Here is a 24966-nt window from a genome sequence, read left to right on the forward strand (position 1 = left end):
ACCTCCCTTAAATACGGCCTTAAGTTGTGTGACACTCTAAGCTCAGTGCCTACTTTTCTGCCTTTCTGTGACTCTTCCAGTGTCTCTGTAGAACATTCTGGTGACACTCTGTGACTGTTTAAGCTCAGTGGCCACTTTTCTAAATTTTTGTAACTTTTCCAGCTATGTACAACCTGTTTGTGACACTCTAAGCTCAGTGGCCTCTTCTCAGCCTTTTTTTGACTCTTCCAGCCTCTTGGTATCTCTACAACCAGCTGTTGACACTCTGTGACTCTCTAAACTCAGTGGCCACTTCTGTGCCTCTCGGTAGCTCTTCCAGTCTGTTTGTATCTCTGTACAACCTGCTTGTGACACTCTAAGCTCAGTGGCCTCTTCTCAGCCTTTTTTTGACTCTTCCAGTCTCTCGGTATCTCTACAACTTGCTGCTGATGCTCTGTGACTCTCTAAGCTCAGTTGTCACTTCTCTGCCTTTTTGTAGCTCTTCCAGTCTGTTTGTATCTCTGTACAACCTGCTAATGATGCTCTAAGCTCAGTGGCCACTTCTCTGCCATTCTGTGACTCCTCTAGTCCCTTTGTATCTCTGTGCAACCTGCTGGTGACACTCTAAGCTCAGTGGCCACTTCTCTGCCATTCTGTGACTCCTCTAGTCCCTTTGTATCTCTGTGCAACCTGCTGGTGATGCTCTAAGCTTAGTGACCACTTCTCTGCCTTTATTTGACTCTTCCAGTCTCTTGGTATCTCTGTACAACCTGCTGATGATACTCTAAGCTCTGTGACCACTTCTCTGCCTTTCTTTGACTCTTCCAGTCTCTCAGTATCTCTGTACAACCTGCTGGTGATGCTCTAAGCTCAGTGACCACTTCTCTGCCTTTCTTTGACTCTTCCAGTCTCTCGGTATCTCTGTCCAACCTGCTGATGATACTCTAAGCTCAGTGACCACTCCTCTGCCTTTCTTTGACTCTTCAAGTCTCTCGGTATCTCTGTACAACCTGCTGGTGATGCTCTAAGCTCAGTGACCACTTCTCTGCCTTTCTTTGACTCTTCCAGTCTCTTGGTATCTCTGTACAACCTGCTGGTGATGCTCTAAGCTCAGTGACCACTTCTCTGCCTTTCTTTGACTCTTCCAGTCTCTTGGTATCTCTGTACAACCTCCTGGTGACACTCTAAGCTCAGTGACCACTTCTTTGCCTTTCCTTGACTCTTCCAGTCTCTTGGTATCTCTGTACAACCTGCTGGTGATACTCTAAGCTCAGTGACCACTTATCTGCCTTTCTTTGACTCTTCCAGTCTCTCGGTATCTCTGTACAACCTCCCGGTGACACTCTGTGACTCTCTAAGCTCAGTGGCCACTTCTGTGCCTTTCTGTGACTCTTCTAGTCTCTCTGTATCTCTGTACAACCTGTGAATGCATCTAATGGGGCAAATAAAGGAATTAATAATATCATTAAAGAAAAAGTCTTCTCCCTTCAAATTTTTTTATCTTATTTTGCAAAAATGGTAATAAAAATATGGCTCCATTGTCATAAAAACAAAAATCTTGCTTCTCCCATAAAATGATGAAATGTGCTGTTATTGTGCAAAAGTATTTCAATGTGATATAGAATAAAAGTGAAAGGTGCTGTCAAGAGCTTGGATATGATACCGGCCCCACGTGGGGCGCCAAGTTTATCTGAAATGCTCCCATTACAATGTTGGGTCAAGGTTGTTCCACCCTTAGATTTGCCCTTTTCTTGCTACCAACACACCACGTACAAAATTATAACAAAATATATCCGACAGTGTAGAAAATTCTGTTTTAAATATCATTTATTTTCTTTGAGGTTTTTTTTCTTTATACTTTTTGCAGTTCATATTACACAGTGGAATTTTTTTTTCAAGCTCACTCAATATTAAAAAAAGCTGAACATGGCGTTGTCTCATTCACACTAATATTGCCTTTTTTAAGTTGAAAAAGTTTACCACTTACTGAAGAGAAAAAAAAAGTGACGCATGATGTTATATGACCGCTACATAAAATAAAAGTCCTAATATGCCTTTCATATGTACACGATTAGTCAGCACTAACATGGTATGATCGTTACTACAACAATACACATATGTAACATTCATTTTCTTGGCTCATGGCTGCAATGGAATACCTGTAATGTTCTGCAATGTTGGCGTTCGCAGACAGAGAAGGTTTTTTGGACTTATGACATCAAACTCATAAATGGAGCTGTGAGTATCCATTCATATTGGACCATGCGTGATCCCTAGTAGTGGTGAGCCATATAACGTCTGCTAAGGTCATGCCATCAGTCCAAAAGAGGATTGCTCTGTCTGCATATAGTACACAGTGAAGAACAGCATTTCATACACATATCTCGATTGGCGCAGACACCAAGATATTATTTGCGTTACTCTCCTTTTGGACATCCTCGTAGCTGCTACACGAAGAAAAGGATAAGCTGGGGCTGGTGTCGCTTTTATTGCTATCCGGAGTGTTGCCGTTGAGATAAGGAAGACCTTGCGGTTTGATGTGTATGAAGACGTCGTTGTTGTTGTTGTTTTTTGCCTCCGAAGGATGAGATTCTTCCTTGGTCACCAGCCAAGTTTTGCCAAAATACCAGAGGATATCCTTAATGGAGCATCTTTTCTCCGGCTCAATGGAAAGCAATTTACTAAACATTTTAAGGGCATGAGAGGTGAATCTCCGCCACTGCGATGGGATGTTGGCGTTCTTATATTTTTGCCACTGATAAAATTCATAGTAAAAGGAGTCTGAATGTAGCGCTTTTTCCCAAGGGAAGTTTCCAGTCATCATGCAGAACAGAAGGACCCCAAACGCCCAAACGTCGATACTGTAATCCACAAGAAATCCACTGTGCTTGGAAGTTTCACAAAGTTCTGGAGCCGTGTACGGGATCGTGCCACTCACCCGCTTTTCTGTGGTTCCAGCAATCCTGGTCATGCCGAAATCCGAGAGTTTAATTTTACGACATTCTTTGTCGAAAATGAGAATATTTTCGGGTTTGATATCGCGGTGGACAAGTTTTCGGTTATGGAGATAATCCAGGGCTAATGCTACTTGGTAGATGCAACGTTTGGTTGTATGTTCAGAAAGGCCGACCTAGAAATGCACAAAAATATGTAGTAAGAAAAAAGAACGGGCAGGAAATGCCCAATTACTGACTGATGGTCACCGGGAAGGACACAGACTACAATGCCACCAAGAAGGTAAATCGGCCACAGATCAGACAGGACATGCCCAACTACTGATGGTGGTCACCAGGAAGGACACAGACTACTATGTGACCAAGAAGGTAAATCGGCCGCAGATCAGGCAGGAAATGCCCAACTGCTGACTGATGGTCACCGGGAAGGACACAGACTACAAGGCCACCAAGAAGGTGAATCGGCCGCAGATTGGGAAGGAAATGCCCAACTACTGACTGATGGTCATTGGAAAGGACACAGACTACAACGACACCAAGAAGGTGAATCGGCCGCAGATCGGGCAGAAAATGCCCAACTACTGACTGATGGTCACTGGGAAGGACACAGACTACAATGACACCAAGAAGGTGAATCAGCCGCAGATAGGGCAGGAAATGCCCAACTACTGACTGATGGTCACTGGGAAGGACACAGACTACAATGACACCAAGAAGGTGAATCGGCCGCAGATCGGGCAGAAAATGCCCAACTACTGACTGATGGTCACTGGGAAGGACACAGACTACAACGACACCAAGAAGGTGAATCGGCCGCAGATCGGGCAGAAAATGCCCAACTACTGACTGATGGTCACTGGGAAGGACACAGACTACAATGACACCAAGAAGGTGAATCAGCCGCAGATAGGGCAGGAAATGCCCAACTACTGACTGATGGTCACTGGGAAGGACACAGACTACAATGACACGAAGAAGGTGAATCGGCCACAGATAGGGCAGGAAATGCCCAACTACTGACTGATGGTCACTGGGAAGGACATAGTCTACAAGGGGACAGAATGAGCTTTAGGGGATTGATGAGGACGAATTTATAATTTATTTCTATTTTTTGACCAGTATGAGCCCTTTAAATAATGATTCCCTATGGGAAAACCCACCCAACAACCACATTATAGGTACCTGTGGGGGGATGATATCGAACAGATCTCCGGCTACGGCATATTCTTGTGCAAACACATAGAATTCATCTGTCTCAAATGCAATGTCGTACATGCCAATAATATACGGAGAAGACGACAGGTAGCGGGAAATGCAATATTCTTGCAGAAAGTTCTTCTGTTTTGTTGTTTTCTTCCTTAAAAATTTTAGAGCCATTTTTGTACCTGTAAAGTAAAAAACAACAATGAATATGGCCTTAATGTGTCAAATACAATTCATGTTCTATAACGACTGCCCTTCCACAATGTAGTCATGGTCATCTCCTGAAATACTCTGCTGTTCTCAGTTTCCTTCTTATCCCTGACCCTATGGGAGACCACCAGCTGGCGTAGAGAATCATGTAGACGAACTCTTTTTCAGAAACTATTTTTACAGGTTGGATTCATCTTAACCTCTCTTAGAACCTATGAATCAAGACTCCATTTTTGTAATTAGCTTATTACTAGTCTTACCTCTGGCTTTATGGATCACTAAATCGACTCTTCCATATGTCCCCTTCCCAAGCTCCCTGATGACCTCATATTGTTTTGCGATTTCCACTTTCTCCATCGTCTTCGCTGTCAGTATCTGTAGCTCTTCGAGAATATCCACTGCTCCTCGAGATAGAAGTGATGAGACGCTCATAGTTATTCTCTGCGTGAAGTAATTTAGTCACCAGAAATGTTTTACTTTCATTAGATCCACTGAGGTCTGGAATTAAAGAGAAAATTATGAACATTTTACTAAAGAGTGATAATTGTAGAGTAAGTGATTATGGATATTATCATTCATCATCAGTATCAATCATGTTTACATCTCAGTCATCTGTTGTGAACACATTTGGACTGGGTTGTGGTTTGGGACTTGGGATTCCCTCTTGTGGCCAGTGCTCGTAGTGGAGTTCGTCTGCTTAACAGAAGCCAGACAGCTGATGATGATTGGAAATCAGGTTGTTCAGACTGGGCCTATATAACTGAGTAGTTTTCTCTCGGTCTGAGCCAGTGATCAATGTTGCTTCTTGTGGTGCTGTGGACATTCTGAAGCCTGCCCTATCTACTGTTTCTACCTGAACTCCTAACAGATAAGTTTGGACTTGTACCTCTGCTGGTTTTGTGTACATTTTTCTGTTGTTGAATTTGGAGATACTAAGGCTTGCTCCCTGATTTTGCTTGTGGAGTTCTGGGTGGAGTTAGATCTTTCCCTGCTGGGAATGTCTGTGTACCTTGCTCCATATTCTGCAATGTATTTGTGTTTTGTCATGCTTGGCATTAATGTTAGTCCTTCCTGTATATTAGTGTTTTGCTTGGATCCCAGTAACACCAAAGTAATGATATAGTGGGGGAGAGTCCGTGTGGTCTCAACTTTTTTCCTATCAGGTGTGTTGGTTTTTTCTAGGGTATTGCGTGGATGCAGACAGTGCTCTTTTCTGTCCTTTTCTATAAAGATAGTTTGGGCCTCATCTTTGCTGAATCTGTTTTCTACCTGTGTACTGTGTTTCATCTTGTCTCCTCGGTTTTATATGTGGGGGGCTAGCTATATCTTTGGGGAACTGCTCTGAGGCAGATTAGCTTTTGTGTTTTTCTCCCTTTAGGAAGAATTAGTTTTCCGGCTGTGTTGAGGCGACCAGGTCATCGTAAGCTCGTACCACAGCTACTTCTAGTTGTGTTATCAGTGTGAGGTCTGCATTCAGCTGAGTGTTCAACCACTCTGGTGACACGCTGGATTTCCTAGTTTTTGCCTAGTCACTGAATCATAACAGTCATCATCTTGGCTATTATTCTTGCCAACCCTTCATCATCATCATTCAATATTTTCACCATTGAATGATGTGGTGGACACATTGCATTGTAGTGAATGGCGTGACACAATGCTTTACTTGTAGTCGTTGATGAATAATGAGGTGGACACATTGTATTGTATAAAATGGTATGACAGAATGCTTTACTTGTAGTCTTTGACTATTTTGTGACATCTGTTGTTTTACATTCCTAGATAAAGGTGGATTTAGACATTCTGATAAGTGGAGATCGTCTATATATCACCTGCGGTTATTGTTTAATAACCCACATGTGTGATCTGATCAGCCAATGAACTGCTATATTCATTGTGAATGATCTTTGGGAATGATCATTGTGAATTAGCATTGTCATGCATAGTTGTTTAACATCGGACCCCTACCGTCTCGATAATGGGGTGGGAGAATTTCTCTAGATCGATATTAATAATAAGTATTAATTGATTTGCTAACAAAAAGGATGCAGCAAATGCATCCATTACACATACAGTTGGCCGGCTTTTTGTAATCCCCTTGGAGTTAATTAGGACAGGACAACACGTGCGACTCTTGCTGAAATGCCCTCTGCTACCCACAGATATGGTGCGGAAGTGGCTTAAGACGTTAAGCGTTACATGTAATTGCCCTCTGTGGGAGATTAAAAGAAAAAATCCAGATTAGTTCCTTTTTTCCTATCACATATTTAGACCAGAAACCTCTAACAAATGGTGGGAAGAGGTTGTTGTTTCTCATGTGGTGGAAACATTACAGGTAAAGAGACTTTTGTAGAAAGGGCTTTAAGCTCCGAACAATTAGTCATCCTCAGGGGACTAGACGTAGGCTACAGAATGAGATGTCACAGTACAAGCTGTTATGAACCTCCAGACTAATGTATCTAATAACAATCAGTCATTTTATGGATTCAGAAATTTGTTTAGTAATTTTCACAAAGTCCTATATTTTTGGAACAATACGTTTAAGCATAATTAAAGTGATGCCCTAATGTGCAGAGGGTGCCAGGCCTGGAGGTGGAAGGAGCCCTTTCTTGAAGTTGCTTTGGTGGCTGCAGAAGTTCATTGTTGTTTGCCCCCTCTCTGTCTTACATTCCCTTGGTGTGTTGTGTCAGTGCAGCGGTGGGACTAGTGATCCTTACCTACCCACTGCTTAGCCAGGACTATTGTAGGTTCACTTAGGGTTTCGAGTTCCTGCTCTGTGACAGGTGAGAAACCTTATAGGGCTGGATAGGACTGCAAAGTACAGTGGTAGGTAAGTGAAGGAAATGTCCATCTTCCCTCTCACTAGTGCTAGGGCTCACCGTTGTTAAAGTGTCCCCGGTGTACCCCTTGTTTGTCGTGGTGTTACCTCTGTTGTGAGTTTAGCCTCAACCCGGACCTTCCCCTAGTCCGTTCCATGACATAAGGACACCATCCAATTTGAGCATGATGTGTCCATCTCCTGCACTAAGTTTTCTTGGTCGATCACTGCATGTCTGGTCCTCATTGTGCCCATTCCTTGAACATTTTAAACCCCCCCATCTACTCTGAAATCTTGCCTGGGAGATAACTTGCTAGTGCACAATAACTACCTTGTGTCTTGTTGCTGTGACTCAGTCTTGCCCTGGTGTATGAAATGTGACATGAAGCTATCTTCCACAACCTCACCTTTTGTAATGGCGTTTGGCTGCTCCTCACCCAGTTCTAAGCCTCCTACACAGTTGTTTCTGTTTTAGTTAATTACTATATTTCAACTTGCATGCGTAAATAATGATCATTATCCCCATTTGATATATTTGGTTACTCCGTCACGTCACTATAATCCTATTTTCAGTTCCTTTATCCTCAGTGTATATTGAACTTTTTCTTTTTAATACGACCACCCTTCTAGAAAGCCAATGTTCTCAGTTTTGTCATCTCAAAGTGCATAAAAATACACATCGAAATAAATAAATAAATAAAACAAAAAATTATTTGAAAAAATAATTTAAAATAAAAATATCAAAAATGAAAAATAACTCAGAATAGAAAAAAAATGATAACAAATAATGACTAAAAATAAAATATGCCATATATCAAAAAAAAAGTTAAATAATTAAAATTGTACGGTGAATATAGAGGTGCTGATAATAGGTAGAAAATGTTTCTGCTGATCTTCTTTGCAGATTAGATTTAATGGAAACAAGCGTCAGAGACGACAGAGCGGCCAGAGCTCTATCAGGATAAACAACACTTGGTGCGGACTGGAAATGCCACGTGTGTTTCCATTACTGAACAGGAGGACGGAGCATCTGGGCCATTAAAACGTTGCCTGCTTGCTCGGTAATCCTTGCCAGATAATTAGGACAAGACCCTTGGTGTAGCCGAACACATCACATATCTACACACCACTGTTCTCTGAATACCAAAATCACACAAAAAAAACAAAGTTCCATATCGGCCCCAGGAGTACCACGAGATATGTGATTTTTCTCATTTGATCTCCTTCCAGCACTATGTAGATACAACAACTCTGGCCGATATATAGACGACATTCCAATGAAACAATCTGGTCTGAGAACTCAGATCCTTGACGATTTATCCCGTTCATGCAGTAGGCAATAGTGTGAGCCCAGCTCATCATACTTCGCTCTACAATTATATTCTGCCTATTTGTAGGCGCCACATATCCTCCGCAGCGGGCGATACTGTGTATTGTCCACCTTGCTTTATTCTGCGCTGCTCATTAAATTGTGAACTCTGTTGTGCCCAGAATATTTAATTGTATTTTGTAGAGGACCTTCGGTATCTCCAGAGTGTGTGATCTCCAGAACTGGGAAAAATGACTACAGAGCCTGAAATAATGAATTCCTCCAGAGTGCAGGCAGATCACAAGCGAAAATAATGTATCAGAACAGCAAACCCACGATGGAGACCGCTCTGTTCACAGCGTAAGGTCAGGTTCAGATGTCTGGTGGGGTTTTATGCTCGTGTGTCGGCTATGTGCCTGTTTTTGACATTTGGATGACTTTTTTTGTAATTTACAATAAAAATTTAAGGGACTATATCCAATTTCCAATGTAATCTGCACTAGGGATCCGTTAAAAACATCCCATACGGATGGTATTCCTTTTTTTTTTTTTCTTTAATTACAGTACAGTATGATGTCCCCAAAGTACTGTCAACATAGTATGCAAACCCCTCACCAAATATGATGGCCCCACTATACTCCCTACACAGTATTATGGCCCCCACTATCCTCCCTACACAGTATGATGGGTCCCACTATCCTCCCTACACAGTATGATAGCCCCCACTATCCTCCCTACACAATATTATGGCCCCCACTATCCTCCCTACACAGTTTGATAGCCCCCACTATCCACCCTACACAGTATTATGGCCCTGACTATCAACCCCACACAGTATGATGGCCCCCACTACCCACGCTACACAATATGATGGCCCCACTATCCTCCCTACACAGTATGATGGCCCCCACTATCCACCCTACTCTGTATGATGACCCCGACTATCCACCCTACACAATATGTTGGAACTACAGCCACCTGTAAGTACAGACTGATAAAATATAAACTCACCTAGCCCCGCTCCCCCAATGTGCTGCTCCACTATCTGCAGAATGTGGACGGAAACTACAAACAGCGGCTGCAATCGAGTTACATTATTACACCTGCTGCACTAAGACTCAGACACACGGGCAACAGGGTTAAAACTGTCAACATAGAAATGCTGATATAATGAGTCCTATCAAATATAATGTCAGTATACAGTCATGGACAAAAGTTTTGAGAATGCTACAAATATTAATTTTTACAAAGTCTACTGCTTAAGTTTTTCTAATGGCAATTTGCATATACTCCAGAATGTCATAAAGAGTGATCAGCTTAACAGCAATTACTTGCAAAGTCAATATTGGCTAAGAAAATGAACTTTAACCCCCAAAACACATTTCAACATCATTGCATTCCTGCCTTAAAAGGAGGAGCTAACATTGTTTTAGTGATTTTTCCATTAACACAGGTGTGGGTGTTGATGAGGACAGGGCTGGCGATCAATCAGTCATGATTAAGTAAGAATGACACCACTGGACACTCTAAAAGGAGGCTGGTGCTTGGTATCATTGTATCTCTTCAGTTAACCATGGTTATCTCTAAAGAAACACGTGCAGCCATCATTGCTCTGCACAAAAATGGCCTAACAGGGAAGAGTATCGCAGCTACAAAGATTGCACCTCAGTCAACAATCTATCGCATCATCAAGAACTTCAAGGAGAGAGCTTCCATTGTTGCCAAAAAGGCTCCAGGGCGCCCAAGAAGGACCAGCAAACGCCAGGACCGTATCTTAAACCTGTTTCAGCTGCGGGATGGGACTACCAGCAGTGGCGAGCTAGCGCAGCAATGGCAGCGGCTGGTGTGAGGGCTTCTGCACGCACTGTGAGGCGGAGACTGCTTGAGCAAGGCCTGGTTTCAAGGAGGGCAGCAAAGAAGCCACTTCTCTCCAGAAAAAACATCAGGGACCGACTGATATTCTGCAGACGGTACATGGAGTGACTGCTGAGGACTGGGGGAAAGTCATTTTCTCAGATGAATCCCCTTTTCGATTGTTTGGGACATCTGGAAACAGCTTATTAGGAGAAGATGTGAGCGCTAGCACCAGTCTTGTCTCATGCCAACTGTTAAGCATCCGGAAACCATTCATGTGTGGGGCTGCTTCTCAGCCAAGGGAATCGCACCACTCACAGTCTGGCCTAAAAACACAGCCATGAATAAAGAATGGCACCAGAATGTCCTCCAAGAGCAACGTCTCCCAACTGTCCAAGAGTAGTTTGGCCCCAACAATGCCTTTTCCAGCATGATGGAGCACCTGCCATAAAGCAAAGGTAATCACTAAATGGCTCATGGAACAAAACATAGATATTTTGGGTCCATGGCCTGGAAACTCCCCAGATCTTAATCCCATTGAGAACTTGTGGGCAATCATCAAGAGACGGGTGGAGAAACAAAAACCAACAAATTCTGGCAAAATGCAAGCATTGCTTATGCAAGAATGGACAGCTATCAGCCAGGATTTGCTCCAGAAGATGATTGAGAGCTGCCCGGGAGAATTGCAGGGGTCCTGAAGAAGAAGGGGCAACACTGCAAATATTCACTTGCTGCATTAACTCATTCTAACTGTCAATAGAAGCTTCTGGTTTCATAATATGATTGCAATTATATTTCTGTATGTGATGTAAACATCAGACAAACACAATTAAAAACCAGAGGGAACAGATCATGGGAAAATAGCATTGTGGTGTCATTCTCAAAACTTTTGGCCATGACTGTAGATACAACTCTGGCCGATATATAGACGACATTCCAATGCAACAATATGCTCTGAGAACTCAGATCCTTGACGATTTATCCCGTTCATGCGGTAGGCAATAGTGTGAGCCCAGCTTATCATACCTCGCTCTACAATTATATTCTGCCTATTTGTAGGCGCCACATATCCTCCGCAGCGGGCGATACTGTATATTGTCCACCTTGCTTTATTCTGCCCTGCTCATTAAATTGTGAACTCTGTTGTGCCCAGAATATTTAATTATATTTTGAAGAGGACCTTCGGTATCTCCAGAGTGTGTGATCTCCAGAACTGTGGAAAATGACTACAGAGCCTGAAATAATGAATTCCTCCAGAGTGCAGGCAGATCACAAGCGAAAATAATGTATTGGAACAGCAAACCCACGATGGAGACCGCTCTGTTCACAGCGTAAGGTCAGGTTCAGATGTCTGGTGGGGTTTTATGCTCGTGTGTCGGCTGTGTGCCTGTTTTTGACATCTGGATGACTTTTTTTTTTAATTTACAATAAAAAAAATAAGGACCTATATCCAATTTCCAATGTAATCTGCTCTAGCCATCTGTTAAAAATATCCCATACGGATGGTATTCCTTTTTTTTTCTTTAATTATAATACAGTATGATGTCCCCAAAGTGCTGTCAACATAGTATGCAAACCCCTCACCAAATATGATGGCCCCTCTATACTCCCTACACAGTATTATGGCCCCCACTATCCTCCCTACACAGTATGATGGTCCTCACTATCCTCCCTACACAGTATTATGGCCCCCACTATCCACCCTACACAATATGATGACCCCACTATACCCCCTACACAGTATTATGGCCCCCACTATCCTCCTTACACAATATGATGGCCCTCATTATCCTCCTTACACAGTATGATGGCCCCCACTACCCACCCTACACAATATGATGGCCCTACTATCCTCCCTACACAGAATTATGGCCCCCACTACTCACCCTACACAATATGATGGCCCTACTATCTTCCCTACACAGTATTATGGCCCCCACTATCCTCCCTACACAGTATGATGGTCCTCACTATCCTCCCTACACAGTATTATGGCCCCCACTATCCACCCTACACAATATGATGACCCCACTATACCCCCTACACAGTATTATGGCCCCCACTATCCTCCTTACACAATATGATGGCCCTCATTATCCTCCTTACACAGTATGATGGCCCCCACTATCCACCCTACACAATATGATGGCCCTCACTATTCTCCCTACACAGTATGATGGCTCTCATTATCCACCCTACACAATATGATGGCCCTCACTATTCTCCCTACACAGTATGATAGTCCTCATTAACCACCCTTCACAGTATATTGGCCCCCAATATCCACCCTACACAATATGATGGCCCTTACTATTCTCCCTACACAGTATATTGGCCCCCACTATCCACCCTACACAATATGATGGCCCAGCTATCCTCCCTACACAGTATGATAGTCCTCATTAACCACCCTACACAGTATATTGGCCCCCAATATCCACCCTACACAATATGATGGCCCTTACTATTCTCCCTACACAGTATATTGGCCCCCACTATCCGCCCTATACAATATGATGGCCCAGCTATCCTCCCTACACAGTATGATAGTCCTCATTAACCACCCTACACAGTATATTGGCCCCCAATATCCACCCTACACAATATGATGGCCCTTACTATTCTCCCTACACAGTATATTGGCCCCCACTATCCGCCCTATACAATATGATGGCCCAGCTATCCTCCCTACACAGTATGATAGTCCTCATTAACCACCCTACACAGTATATTGGCCCCCAATATCCACCCTACACAATATGATGGCCCTTACTATTCTCCCTACACAATATATTGGCCCCCACTATCCGCCCTATACAATATGATGGCCCAGCTATCCTCCCTACACAGTATGATAGTCCTCATTAACCACCCTACACAGTATATTGGCCCCTACTATCCACCCTACACAATATGATGACCCCACTATACCCCCTACACAGTATTATGGCCCCCACTATCCTCCTTACACAATATGATGGCCCTCATTATCCTCCTTACACAGTATGATGGCCCCCACTATCCACCCTACACAATATGATGGCCCCCACTATCCTCCCTGCACACTATGTTGGACCTACGGCCCCCTGAATGTACAGACTGATAATATATAAACTCACCTAGCACCGCTCCCGCAATGTGCTGCTCCACTATCTGCAGAATGTGGACTGAGACTACAAACAGCGGCTGCAACCGAGTTACATTATTACACCTGCTGCACTAAGACTCAGACATACAGGCAACATGGTTAAAACTGTCAACATAGAAATGCTGATATAATGAGTCCTATCAAATATAATGTCAATGTACATACATTAGATGAATTTGTGAATAATAAGGTTTAAGTCCCTGTCTATCAACTGCAGAATTAGTGATCCCCTCCTTCCTCTATGTATCTCTGTGACCTATAAGATCAGTGCTCTCCTCTCCTGAAATACTCTGTGCTGATGGGACCTGCTCCTTCCTCTATGTATCTCTGTGACCTCCTATAAGATCAGCGCTCTCCTCTCCTGAAATACTCTGTGCTGCTGGGACCTGCTCCTTCCTCTATGTATCTCTGTGACCTCCTATAAGATCAGCGCTCTCCTCTCCTGAAATACTCTGTGCTGCTGGGACCTGCTCCTTCCTCTGTATCTCTGTGACCTCCTATAAGATCAGCGCTCTCCTCTCCTGAAATACTCTGTGCTGCTGGGACCTGCTCCTTCCTCTGTATCTCTGTGACCTCCTATAAGATCAGCGCTCTCCTCTGCTGAAATACTCTGTGCTGCTGGGTCCTGCTCCTTCCTCTATGTATCTCTGTGTCCTCCTATAAGATCAGCGCTCTCCTCTGCTGAAATACTCTGTGCTGCTGGGACCTGCTCCTTCCTCTATGTATCTCTGTGTCCTCCTATAAGATCAGCGCTCTCCTCTCCTGAAATACTCTGTGCTGCTGGGACCTGCTCCTTCCTCTATGTATCTCTGTGTCCTCCTATAAGATCAGTGCTCTCCTCTCCTGAAATACTCTGTGCTGCTGGGACCTGCTCCTTCCTCTATGTATCTCTGTGTCCTCCTATAAGATCATTGCTCTCCTCTCCTGAAATACTCTGTGCTGCTGGGACCTGCTCCTTCCTCTATGTATCTCTGTGTCCTCCTATAAGATCAGTGATCTCCTCTCCTGAAATACTCTGTGCTGCTGGGTCTGCTCCTTCCTCTATGTATCTCTGTGTCCTCCTATAAGATCATTGCTCTCCTCTCCTGAAATACTCTGTGCTGCTGGGACCTGCTCCTTCCTCTATGTATCTCTGTGACCTTGTATATGATCAGTACTCTCGTTTTCCATTGCCCCTGTGTATAATCTCCTTCCCCCATGCCATCATCCTTGACTACCATGAGACAGAGCGGCCAGTGGTGCGAGGCTCACTGATACCAGCGCATCCTGTAATAAGAGCCCCCGAGGTAACAAGTCCATTCCTGACATTTCTCCTTTCTGCATCTTCCTCCATCACCTGTGAGTGATGTTATTGAGAAGTGACAGCAACTGAGCCACAAAGTGGAGATCCTGTAATGTTACAGAGCTGGGGGCCGAGTGCTGAGGAGCAGAGGGCAGAGAAGACCCCACAGATCTGCTGACCCCATAAGTGCAAAGTCAAAACCTCCTATGGTTATATGAGCACAAACACTGCGCCTACTGTGAGCTTCATGGCCGAGCAGCTGCAGCAGCCGTACATCACCAAGCACAATGCCGAGCCATAAATCACCAAGCACAATGCTGAGCCGTACATCACCAAGCACAATGCTGAGCCATAAATCACCAAGCACAATGCTGAGCCGTACATCACCAAGCACAATGCCGAGCTGTACATCACCAAGCACAATGCTGAGCCATAAATCACCAAGCACAATGCTGAGCTATAAATCACCAAGCACAATGCTGAGCCATAAATCACCAAGCACAATGCCGAGCCATAAATCACCAAGCACAATGCTGAGCCGTACATCACCAAGCACAATGCTGAGCCATAAATCACCAAGCACAATGCTGAGCCGTACATCACCAAGCACAATGCCGAGCTGTACATCACCAAGCACAATGCTGAGCCATAAATCACCAAGCACAATGCTGAGCCATAAATCACCAAGCACAATGCTGAGCCATAAATCACCAAGCACAATGCCGAGCCATAAATCACCAAGCACAATGCTGAGCCGTACATCACCAAGCACAATGCTGAGCCATAAATCACCAAGCACAATGCTGAGCCGTACATCACCAAGCACAATGCCGAGCTGTACATCACCAAGCACAATGCTGAGCCATAAATCACCAAGCACAATGCCGAGCTGTACATCACCAAGCACAATGCCGAGCCATAAATCACCAAGCACAATGCTGAGCCGTACATCACCAAGCACAATGCTGAGCCATACATCACCAAGCACAATGCTGAGCCGTACATCACCAAGCACAATGCCGAGCTGTACATCACCAAGCACAATGCTGAGCCGTACGTCACCAAGCACAATGCTGAGCCGTACATCACCAAGCACAATGCTGAGTGTTGTGAATGTCAGTTATGCTTTTGCTGCTGTGAGGCTCCCTCTTGTGGCCAGGAATAGTTTGGACAGAGACCAGGTGTGTTGAGCAATGGGCGTGTCTCTCTGCCTATTAAACCCTGATCTGATAGCAGGCTATGCCGGATGTCAGCAGTTGTTCTTTGTTCACCAGCCTGCTTCATCCTGCGCCAGACCACATCTACCCCAGATAAGTGCTTGGCTCTTTATTTGTTGTTTGGTTCTTTTTGCTCTTATCTGAGTTTGTCATTTGCTGTGGTTATTGTCAGTTTATTTGCATGCAGGGATCTTCCCTCTCAGTTGCTTAGCTGGGAAGCTCCCTGCAGCTATGTTTGGAGTATTGCTCCTAAAAGTCCATGTGTTTGTTGCTTCTTGATTTTGTAATGATTCCTGCTTTCTGTTCATTGGTATGACAAGAGCGCCTGGTATAGGACGGAGTTCAGATCTAGCGATCTGAGGGCTTTTTTGTACTATCAGGTTTTTGGGTTTTTGTAGGGTTTTTCTCTGGCCACCATCAGCCCCTTTCCTATAATTTCCTATTTAGTCAGTGGGGCCTCACCTTTTGCTAACCCTATCATCTATCTGTGTATTGTGTTTTCCTATATCACCGTAGTCTTTGAATGTGGGGGGCTTGCTATACCTTTGCGGTCTATTTCTGAGGCAGAGAGCTATTTATCTTTCCTTTCTTTAGGATAGCTAGTTCTCCGGCTAGGTTCGCGGTGCACAGGATGTTAGTTCACCCCTCGGCTACTTCTAGTGTTGATGGTTAGTAAGGGGATGGCGGCCAGATTAGTTGCCAATGCTCTTGTCATCTTTTTTGCTAACGATTTATGGTGATCTTCCATGGTTCCGGATCATAACAGCCGAGCCGTACACCACCAAGCACAATGCTGAGTCATAAATCACCAAGCACAATGCTGAGCTGTACATCACCAAGCACAATGCTGAGCCGTATATCACCAAGCACAATGCCGAGCCATTTGTCACCAAGCACAATGCTGAGCCGTACATCACCAAGCACAATGCCGAGCCATACATCACCAAGCACAATGCTGAGCCGTACATCATCAAGCACAATGCCGAGCCATACATCACCAAGCACAATGCTGAGCCGTACGTCACCAAGCACAATGCCGAGCCATACATCACCAAGCACAATGCTGAGCCGTACATCTCCAAGCACAATGCTGAGCCATACATCACCAAGCACAATGCCGAGCCGTACATCACCAAGCACAATGTCGAGCCATACATCACCAAGCACAATGCTGAGCCATACATCACCAAGCACAATGTCGAGCCATACATCACCAAGCACAATGCTGAGCCGTACATCACCAAGCACAATGCCGAGCCATACATCACCAAGCACAATGCCGAGCCGTACATCATCAAGCACAATGCCGAGCCATACATCACCAAGCACAATGCTGAGCCGTACGTCACCAAGCACAATGCCGAGCCATACATCACCAAGCACAATGCTGAGCCGTACATCTCCAAGCACAATGCTGAGCCATACATCACCAAGCACAATGCCGAGCCATACATCACCAAGCACAATGTCGAGCCATACATCACCAAGCACAATGCTGAGCCATACATCACCAAGCACAATGTCGAGCCATACATCACCAAGCACAATGCCGAGCCGTACATCACCAAGTACAATGCCGAGCCGTACATCACCAAGCACAATGCTGAGCCATACATCACCAAGCACAATGCCGAGCCGTACATCACCAAGCACAATGTCGAGCCATACATCACCAAGCACAATGTCGAGCCATACATCACCAAGCACAATGTCGAGCCATACATTACCAAGCACAATGCTGAGACATGTGTTCAGCACAAGATATTGTAGAGAATTGTAGCTTCAGCTTTGTGGGAACAGTTCTGGGAAGACCCTTCTCTGTTCCCCCTGACTATGCCCAGTGCACAAGCTCCATACAGACATGGAGAGGAGAACATGACTTCTGAACAGAGCCCGGCCCCCATCTACCACCACTGAGAATGTGAGCCTGGCCTCCCCCCAACATCAGGGTCACCTCACAACTGCTCTCCTGAATAAAGGGACAAAAATCACCACAGACCCCTCCAAAATCTTGTATAAAACCTGCAAAGAGTGACTGCATATTAATGGCAATGTATATAGGCAGGGCTGCCATCAGGGCATGACAACCATGACTGGTGTATGGGGCCCGGTGAATACGGGGGCTCAGCCGGGAATGGGGTAATTAATGAGCTTTATCCCGGGCCAGGCTCCCCTCTTCACCGGGCCCAAGTCACAGCCGCAGCAGAATAGCCTGGCCGTGTCGCTTTGGCCACTACACTGGCTAATTTGCATGTGAAGGGCATCACATGCAAATTAGCCATGTGTTGAAGGCAGGGTCAGTGGGGCAGAGCAGGGCGCCGGCACGTCATCCAGTGGCCCAGCATGCAGCAGCATGATATGATCATTACTCTGCGACCTCATCACACTGCTGCAGGCAATGCAAAGCCGCGGCATTGGCGTGGATGCCGCAGCCAACATGGAAAGGTAAGCACTCCATGAGCTGAAGACAGGAGCTGGAGATCGCCGGGGGTGGTGGGGGATCCACTGACCCCAGTCACTGCCTTGCTTCATCTTGATGTGCATCGGAGGGCGCACATCCAGCAGAAATCCTTTGTGGCTCAGAGAGGGCGCCGCATAACGTGGGAGTCAGAAAGGGTGATTAAAATGTTTTGTTATTTTTCTTTTTGTGGCCCACAAATATACCAGGAAGAGCCCAGGAAGGGAACATATATACCAGAAGGAGAACATGTATACTAGGAGGAGAACATATATTCAATGATGGGGACATACATACCAGAATGTACCCAGGAGGGGGATATATATGCCATAAAGGGCCCAGAAAGAGGAAATATATGCTAGGAAGGGGACAAATAAACCAGGATGGGGACATGTATACCAGGATGGGCCCAAGAGAGGGACATATATTCCATGAGGGGGACATATATACCAGAAGGATATTATACACAGGGGCAGTGTGTGTGTGTGAGGATAGTATACAGAGGGGCAGTGTGTGTGGGAGGATATTATAAACAGGGGCAGCTTGTGTGGTGGGATAGTATACAGAGCGTCAGCGTATGTGAGGGATATTATATAAAGGGGCAGTGTGGGAGAGGTAAGGAGAGAGGTGGTGTAGAAGGTGTATTATGGAGTGAGGCGGTGTAGAGAATATATTATGGAGAGGGGCAGTGTAGAGGGTGTATTATGGAGAGAGGTGATGTAGAATGTATATTATGGAGTAAGGCGGTGTAGAGGCTGTATTATGGAAAGGGGTGGTGTAGAAGGTGTGTTATGGAGTTGGGCAGTGTGTGGGATATACAGAGAGGCAGTGTGTGGGAGAGATATACAGAGGGGCAGAGTGTGGGGGGGGACATTATACAGAGGGGCAGTGTGGGAGAGATATTATGGAGAGAAGTGATGTAGAGTGTTTATTATTATGAAAGAGGCAGTGTAGAAGGTGCATAGGTGGGGTGGAGCCTAGGTGGAGTTTTAAGGGGCCCAAAAATTTTGCCACTATGTGGCCCTGAAATTCCCAGTGGCGGCCCTGTACATAGGATGGAGGACAGAAAACTCCCTAAATGATGGAATATGTTATATAATTACAGTATATACAGGCGATCCCCAGGTTATAGCAGCTGTACATATATAATTATGTACAGGCGATGCCCAGGTTATACCAGCTGTACATATATAATTATATACAGAAGATACCCAGGTTATACCGGCTGTACATATATAATTATATACAGGAGATGCCCAGGTTATACCAGCTGTACATATATAATTATATCCAGAAGATACCCAGGTTATACCGGCTGTACATATATAATTATATACAGGAGATGCCCAGGTTATACCGGCTGTACATATATAATTATATACAGGAGATGCCCAGGTTATACCAGCTGTACATATATAATTATATACAGAAGATGCCCAGGTTATACCGGCTGTACATATATAATTATATACAGGAGATGCCCAGGTTATACCGGCTGTACATATATAATTATATACAGGAGATGCCCGGGTTATACCGGCTGTACATATATAATTATATACAGGAGATGCCCAGGTTATACCGGCTGTACATATATAATTATATACAGGAAATGCCCAGGTTATACCGGCTGTACATATATAATTATATACAGGAGATACCCAGGTTATACCGGCTGTACATATAATAATTATATACAGGAGATGCCCAGGTTATACCGGCTGTACATATAATAATTATATACAGGAGATACCCAGGTTATACCGGCTGTACATATAATAATTATATACAGGAGATACCCAGGTTATACCAGCTGTACATATATAATTATATACAGGAGATGCCCATGTTATACCGGCTGTACATATATAATTATATACAGGAGATGCCCAGGTTATACCGGCTGTACATATATAATTATATACAGGCGATGTCCAGGTTATACCAGCTGTACATATATAATTATATACAGGAGATGCCCAGGTTATACCGGCTGTACATATATAATTATATACAGGAGATGCCCGGGTTATACCAGCTGTACATATATAATTATATACAGGAGATACCCAGGTTATACCAGCTGTACATATATAATTATATACAGAAGATACCCAGGTTATACCGGCCGGCCACATATATAATTATATACAGAAGATGCCCAGGTTATACCGGCTGTATATATATATAATTATATACAGAAAATACCCAGGTTATTCCAGCTGTACATATATAATTATATACAGGAGATGTCCGGGTTATACCGGCTGTACATATATAATTATATACAGGAGATGCCCAGGTTATACCGGCTGTACATATATAATTATATACAGGTATTGCCCAGGTTATACCGGCTGTACATATATAATTATATACAGGAGATCTCCAGGTTATACCGGCTGTACATATATAATTATATACAGGAGATGCCCAGGTTATACCAGCTGTACATATATAATTATATATTGGAGATACCCAGGTTATACCGGCTGTACATATATAATTAAATACAGGAGATGCCCAGGTTATACCGGCTGTACATATATAATTATATACAGGAGATACCCAGGTTATACCGGCTGTACATATATAATTATATACAGGAGATACCCAGGTTATACCGGCTGTACATATATAATTATGTACAGGAGATGCCCAGGTTATACCGGCTGTACATATATAATTATATACAGGAGATGTCCAGGTTATACTGGCTGTACATATATAATTATATACAGGAGATGGCCAGGTTATACCGGCTGTACATATATAATTATATACAGGAGATGCCCAGGTTATACCAGCTGTACATATATAATTATATACAGGAGATGCCCAGGTTATACCAGCTGTACATATATAATTATATACAGGAGATGCCCAGGTTATACCAGCTGTACATATATAATTATATACAGGAGATGCCCAGGTTATACCAGCTGTACATATATAATTATACAGGAGATGCCCAGGTTATACCGGCTGTACATATATAATTATATACAGGAGATGCCCAGGTTATACCAGCTGTACATATATAATTATATACAGGAGATGCCCAGGTTATACCGGCTGTACATATATAATTATACAGGAGATGCCCAGGTTATACCAGCTGTACATATATAATTATGTACAGGAGATGCCCAGGTTATACCGGCTGTACATATATAATTATATACAGGAGATGTCCAGGTTATACTGGCTGTACATATATAATTATATACAGGAGATGGCCAGGTTATACCGGCTGTACATATATAATTATATACAGGAGATGCCCAGGTTATACCAGCTGTACATATATAATTATATACAGGAGATGCCCAGGTTATACCAGCTGTACATATATAATTATATACAGGAGATGCCCAGGTTATACCAGCTGTACATATATAATTATACAGGAGATGCCCAGGTTATACCGGCTGTACATATATAATTATATACAGGAGATGTCCAGGTTATACCGGCTGTACATATATAATTATATACAGGAGATGCCCAGGTTATACCGGCTGTACATATATAATTATATACAGGAGATGCCCAGGTTATACCGGCTGTACATATATAATTATATACAGGAGATGCCCAGGTTATACCAGCTGTACATATATAATTATATACAGGAGATGCCCAGGTTATACCGGCTGTACATATATAATTATATACAGGAGATACCCAGGTTATACCGGCTGTACATATATAATTATATACAGGAGATGCCCAGGTTATACCGGCTGTACATATATAATTATATACAGGAGATGCCCAGGTTATACCGGCTGTACATATATAATTATATACAGGAGATGCCCAGGTTATACCGGCTGTACATATATAATTATATACAGGAGATACCCAGGTTATACCGGCTGTACATATATAATTATATACAGGAGATGCCCAGGTTATACCGGCTGTACATATATAATTATATACAGAAGATGCCCAGGTTATACCGGCTGTACATATATAATTATATACAGGAGGTGTCCAGGTTATACCAGCTGTACATATATAATTATATACAGGAGATGCCAAGGTTATACCAGCTGTACATATATAATTATATACAGGAGATGCCCAGGTTATACCGGCTGTACATATGTATTATATACAGGAGATGCCCAGGTTATACCAGCTGTACATATATAATTATATACAGGAGATGCCCAGGTTATACCGGCTGTACATATATAATTATATACAGGAGATGACCAGGTTATACCGGCTGTACATATATAATTATATACAGGAGATGCCCAGGTTATACCGGCTGTACATATATAATTATATACAGGAGATACCCAGGTTATACCAGCTGTACATATATAATTATATACAGGAGATGCCCAGGTTATACCGGCTGTACATATATAATTATATACAGGAGATGCCCAGGTTATACCAGCTGTACATATATAATTATATACAGGAGATGCCCAGGTTATACCGGCTGTACATATATAATTATATACAGGAGATGCCCAGGTTATACCAGCTGTACATATATAATTATATACAGGAGATGTCCAGGTTATACCGGCTGTACATATATAATTATATACAGGAGATGCCCAGGTTATACCGGCTGTACATATATAATTATATACACAATATGGTTGGATTAAGGAGCTGAATTCTACCATTTATCCGGGATATTGGTAATAACAGTGGCTTGATCCTGGCCGCCATGTTAACCCCTTGTGTGAGCTCTAGTAAAGCGATTGATCTGTGGGGTCACAGATTTTTCCTGGGTTTCGGGGCCTTTCCCAGGAGCTCCCACCTCCCAGTCCTGTAGTCCAGGCCATATCTTATAATTCATGGTCCCCACCCCCAATCTATTCCAGCATCTCCAGATAATCCTGGCTCGCAACATCCCATCATTGTGCAGCAGTCATAAACCCGATCACTGCACAGGAATGAGATGGAAATCTCTGCAGTCATTCAGGGACAAGGCTCAATCTCCGGAATAATGGCAACGGCGAAACATTTACACTCCAAAAACCCTGCAGAGGCTTCATCAGGAGGATCTGTTACATAAGACTGGATAATATACTGCAATGTATATATAATGGGAGGAATGGAGGCAGCGGAACTGCAACATTGTATCAGGAAGAATAAACATATACTGTATATAATATATATATATATATATATATATAGATAGAGATATTAATGGATAAATAGGTGCTATATAGAATGGAAGGAGCGGAGCCGCAACATTGTATCAGGAAGAAGAAACATATACTGTATATAATATATATATATATATATATATATATATATATATAGATAGAGGGAGATATTAATGGATAAATAGGTGCTATATAGAATAAAGGAAGCGGAACTGCAACATTGTATCAGGAAGAATAAACATATACTGTATATAATAGATATATATATATATATATATATATATATATATATATAGATAGATAGAGGGAGATATTAATGGATAAATAGGTGCTATATAGAATAAAGGAAGCGGAACTGCAACATTGTATCAGGAAGAATAAACATATACTGTATATAATATATATATATATATATATATATATAGATAGATAGATAGAGGGAGATATTAATGGATAAATAGTTGCTATATAGAATGGAGGAAGCAGAACTGCAACATTGTATCAGGAAGAATAAACATATAGATGCCAGATAGAGGGAGATATTAATGGATAAATAGGTGCTTTATAGAATGGAGGGAGCGGAGCCGCAACATTGTATCAGGAAGAATAAACATATACTGTATATAATATATATATATATATATATATATATATATGATGCCAGATAGAGGGAGATATTAATGGATAAATAGTTGCTATATAGAATGGAGGCTGCGGAACTGCAACATTGTATCAGGAAGAATAAACATATAGATGCCTGATAGAAGGGAGATATTAATGGATAAATAGGTGCTGTATAGAAGGGAGAGGTGGATAGAGATGGAAGGGTATAGAAACAGATATAAAGAAAGGAAAGACATCAATCTGATCAATAAATACATGGACAGATGTAATGAATAGATACTGCAACAATGTAACAGGCCTGGCCATTATGTTGTCCTTTTTTGGATGGTTCATCTATATAGATATATACTGCAAAGCCAGTTTAATATACAGTATATATGTATGTAGTCGGTATATATATACTTGGTGACAGGTGAGATGCTGCATAGCTATAGGGGTGGCCATCCTCTGGGTGCTCAGCATCCTCCTCCTCACCTTACATGAATGCCCTGCAGATCCTGCAGCCTCAGTCCATGCCCCGGTGCTGGATGCCGCCTCTTTGGGTCTGTATTATGGGATTGTCATGTGCCTTTGTTCCAGTGCGGATCCTGTCATTGTAGTGTCAGACCCGCAGTCTCTGCAGCAGATGCAATGGATAAACAGGCTGAGCCCTGTACTATGGTAGTGACAATAGACCCTCCCACCAGTGTAATCCATGCACTGCAAATCCTCCACAATGCAGCTTCTGAGCGGCTACGCACTAAGCGCAGGGGTTACAATATGCGTG

At 43.2% G+C, this 24966-nt stretch overlaps 1 protein-coding gene across 1 annotated transcript; it reads right to left on the bottom strand.

Moving 5' to 3' along the window:
- Nucleotides 1-1788: 1788 nt before the first annotated feature.
- LOC142312517 (serine/threonine-protein kinase SBK1-like) lies at nt 1789-24885 on the bottom strand. Its single transcript, XM_075351484.1, has 4 exons — nt 24675-24885; nt 4607-4844; nt 4116-4318; nt 1789-3109 (listed from the first exon to the last, which is right to left on the bottom strand). The coding sequence occupies exons 2-4, from the start codon at nt 4776-4778 to the stop codon at nt 2351-2353; spliced, it is 1134 nt and encodes a 377-aa protein (XP_075207599.1). The 5' UTR covers nt 4779-4844; nt 24675-24885; the 3' UTR covers nt 1789-2350.
- Between the last annotated feature and the right edge of the window lie 81 nt (nt 24886-24966).

This window comes from Anomaloglossus baeobatrachus, chromosome 5 (assembly GCF_048569485.1).
Source record: "Anomaloglossus baeobatrachus isolate aAnoBae1 chromosome 5, aAnoBae1.hap1, whole genome shotgun sequence".
Classification (NCBI taxonomy): Eukaryota; Metazoa; Chordata; class Amphibia; order Anura; family Aromobatidae; genus Anomaloglossus; species Anomaloglossus baeobatrachus.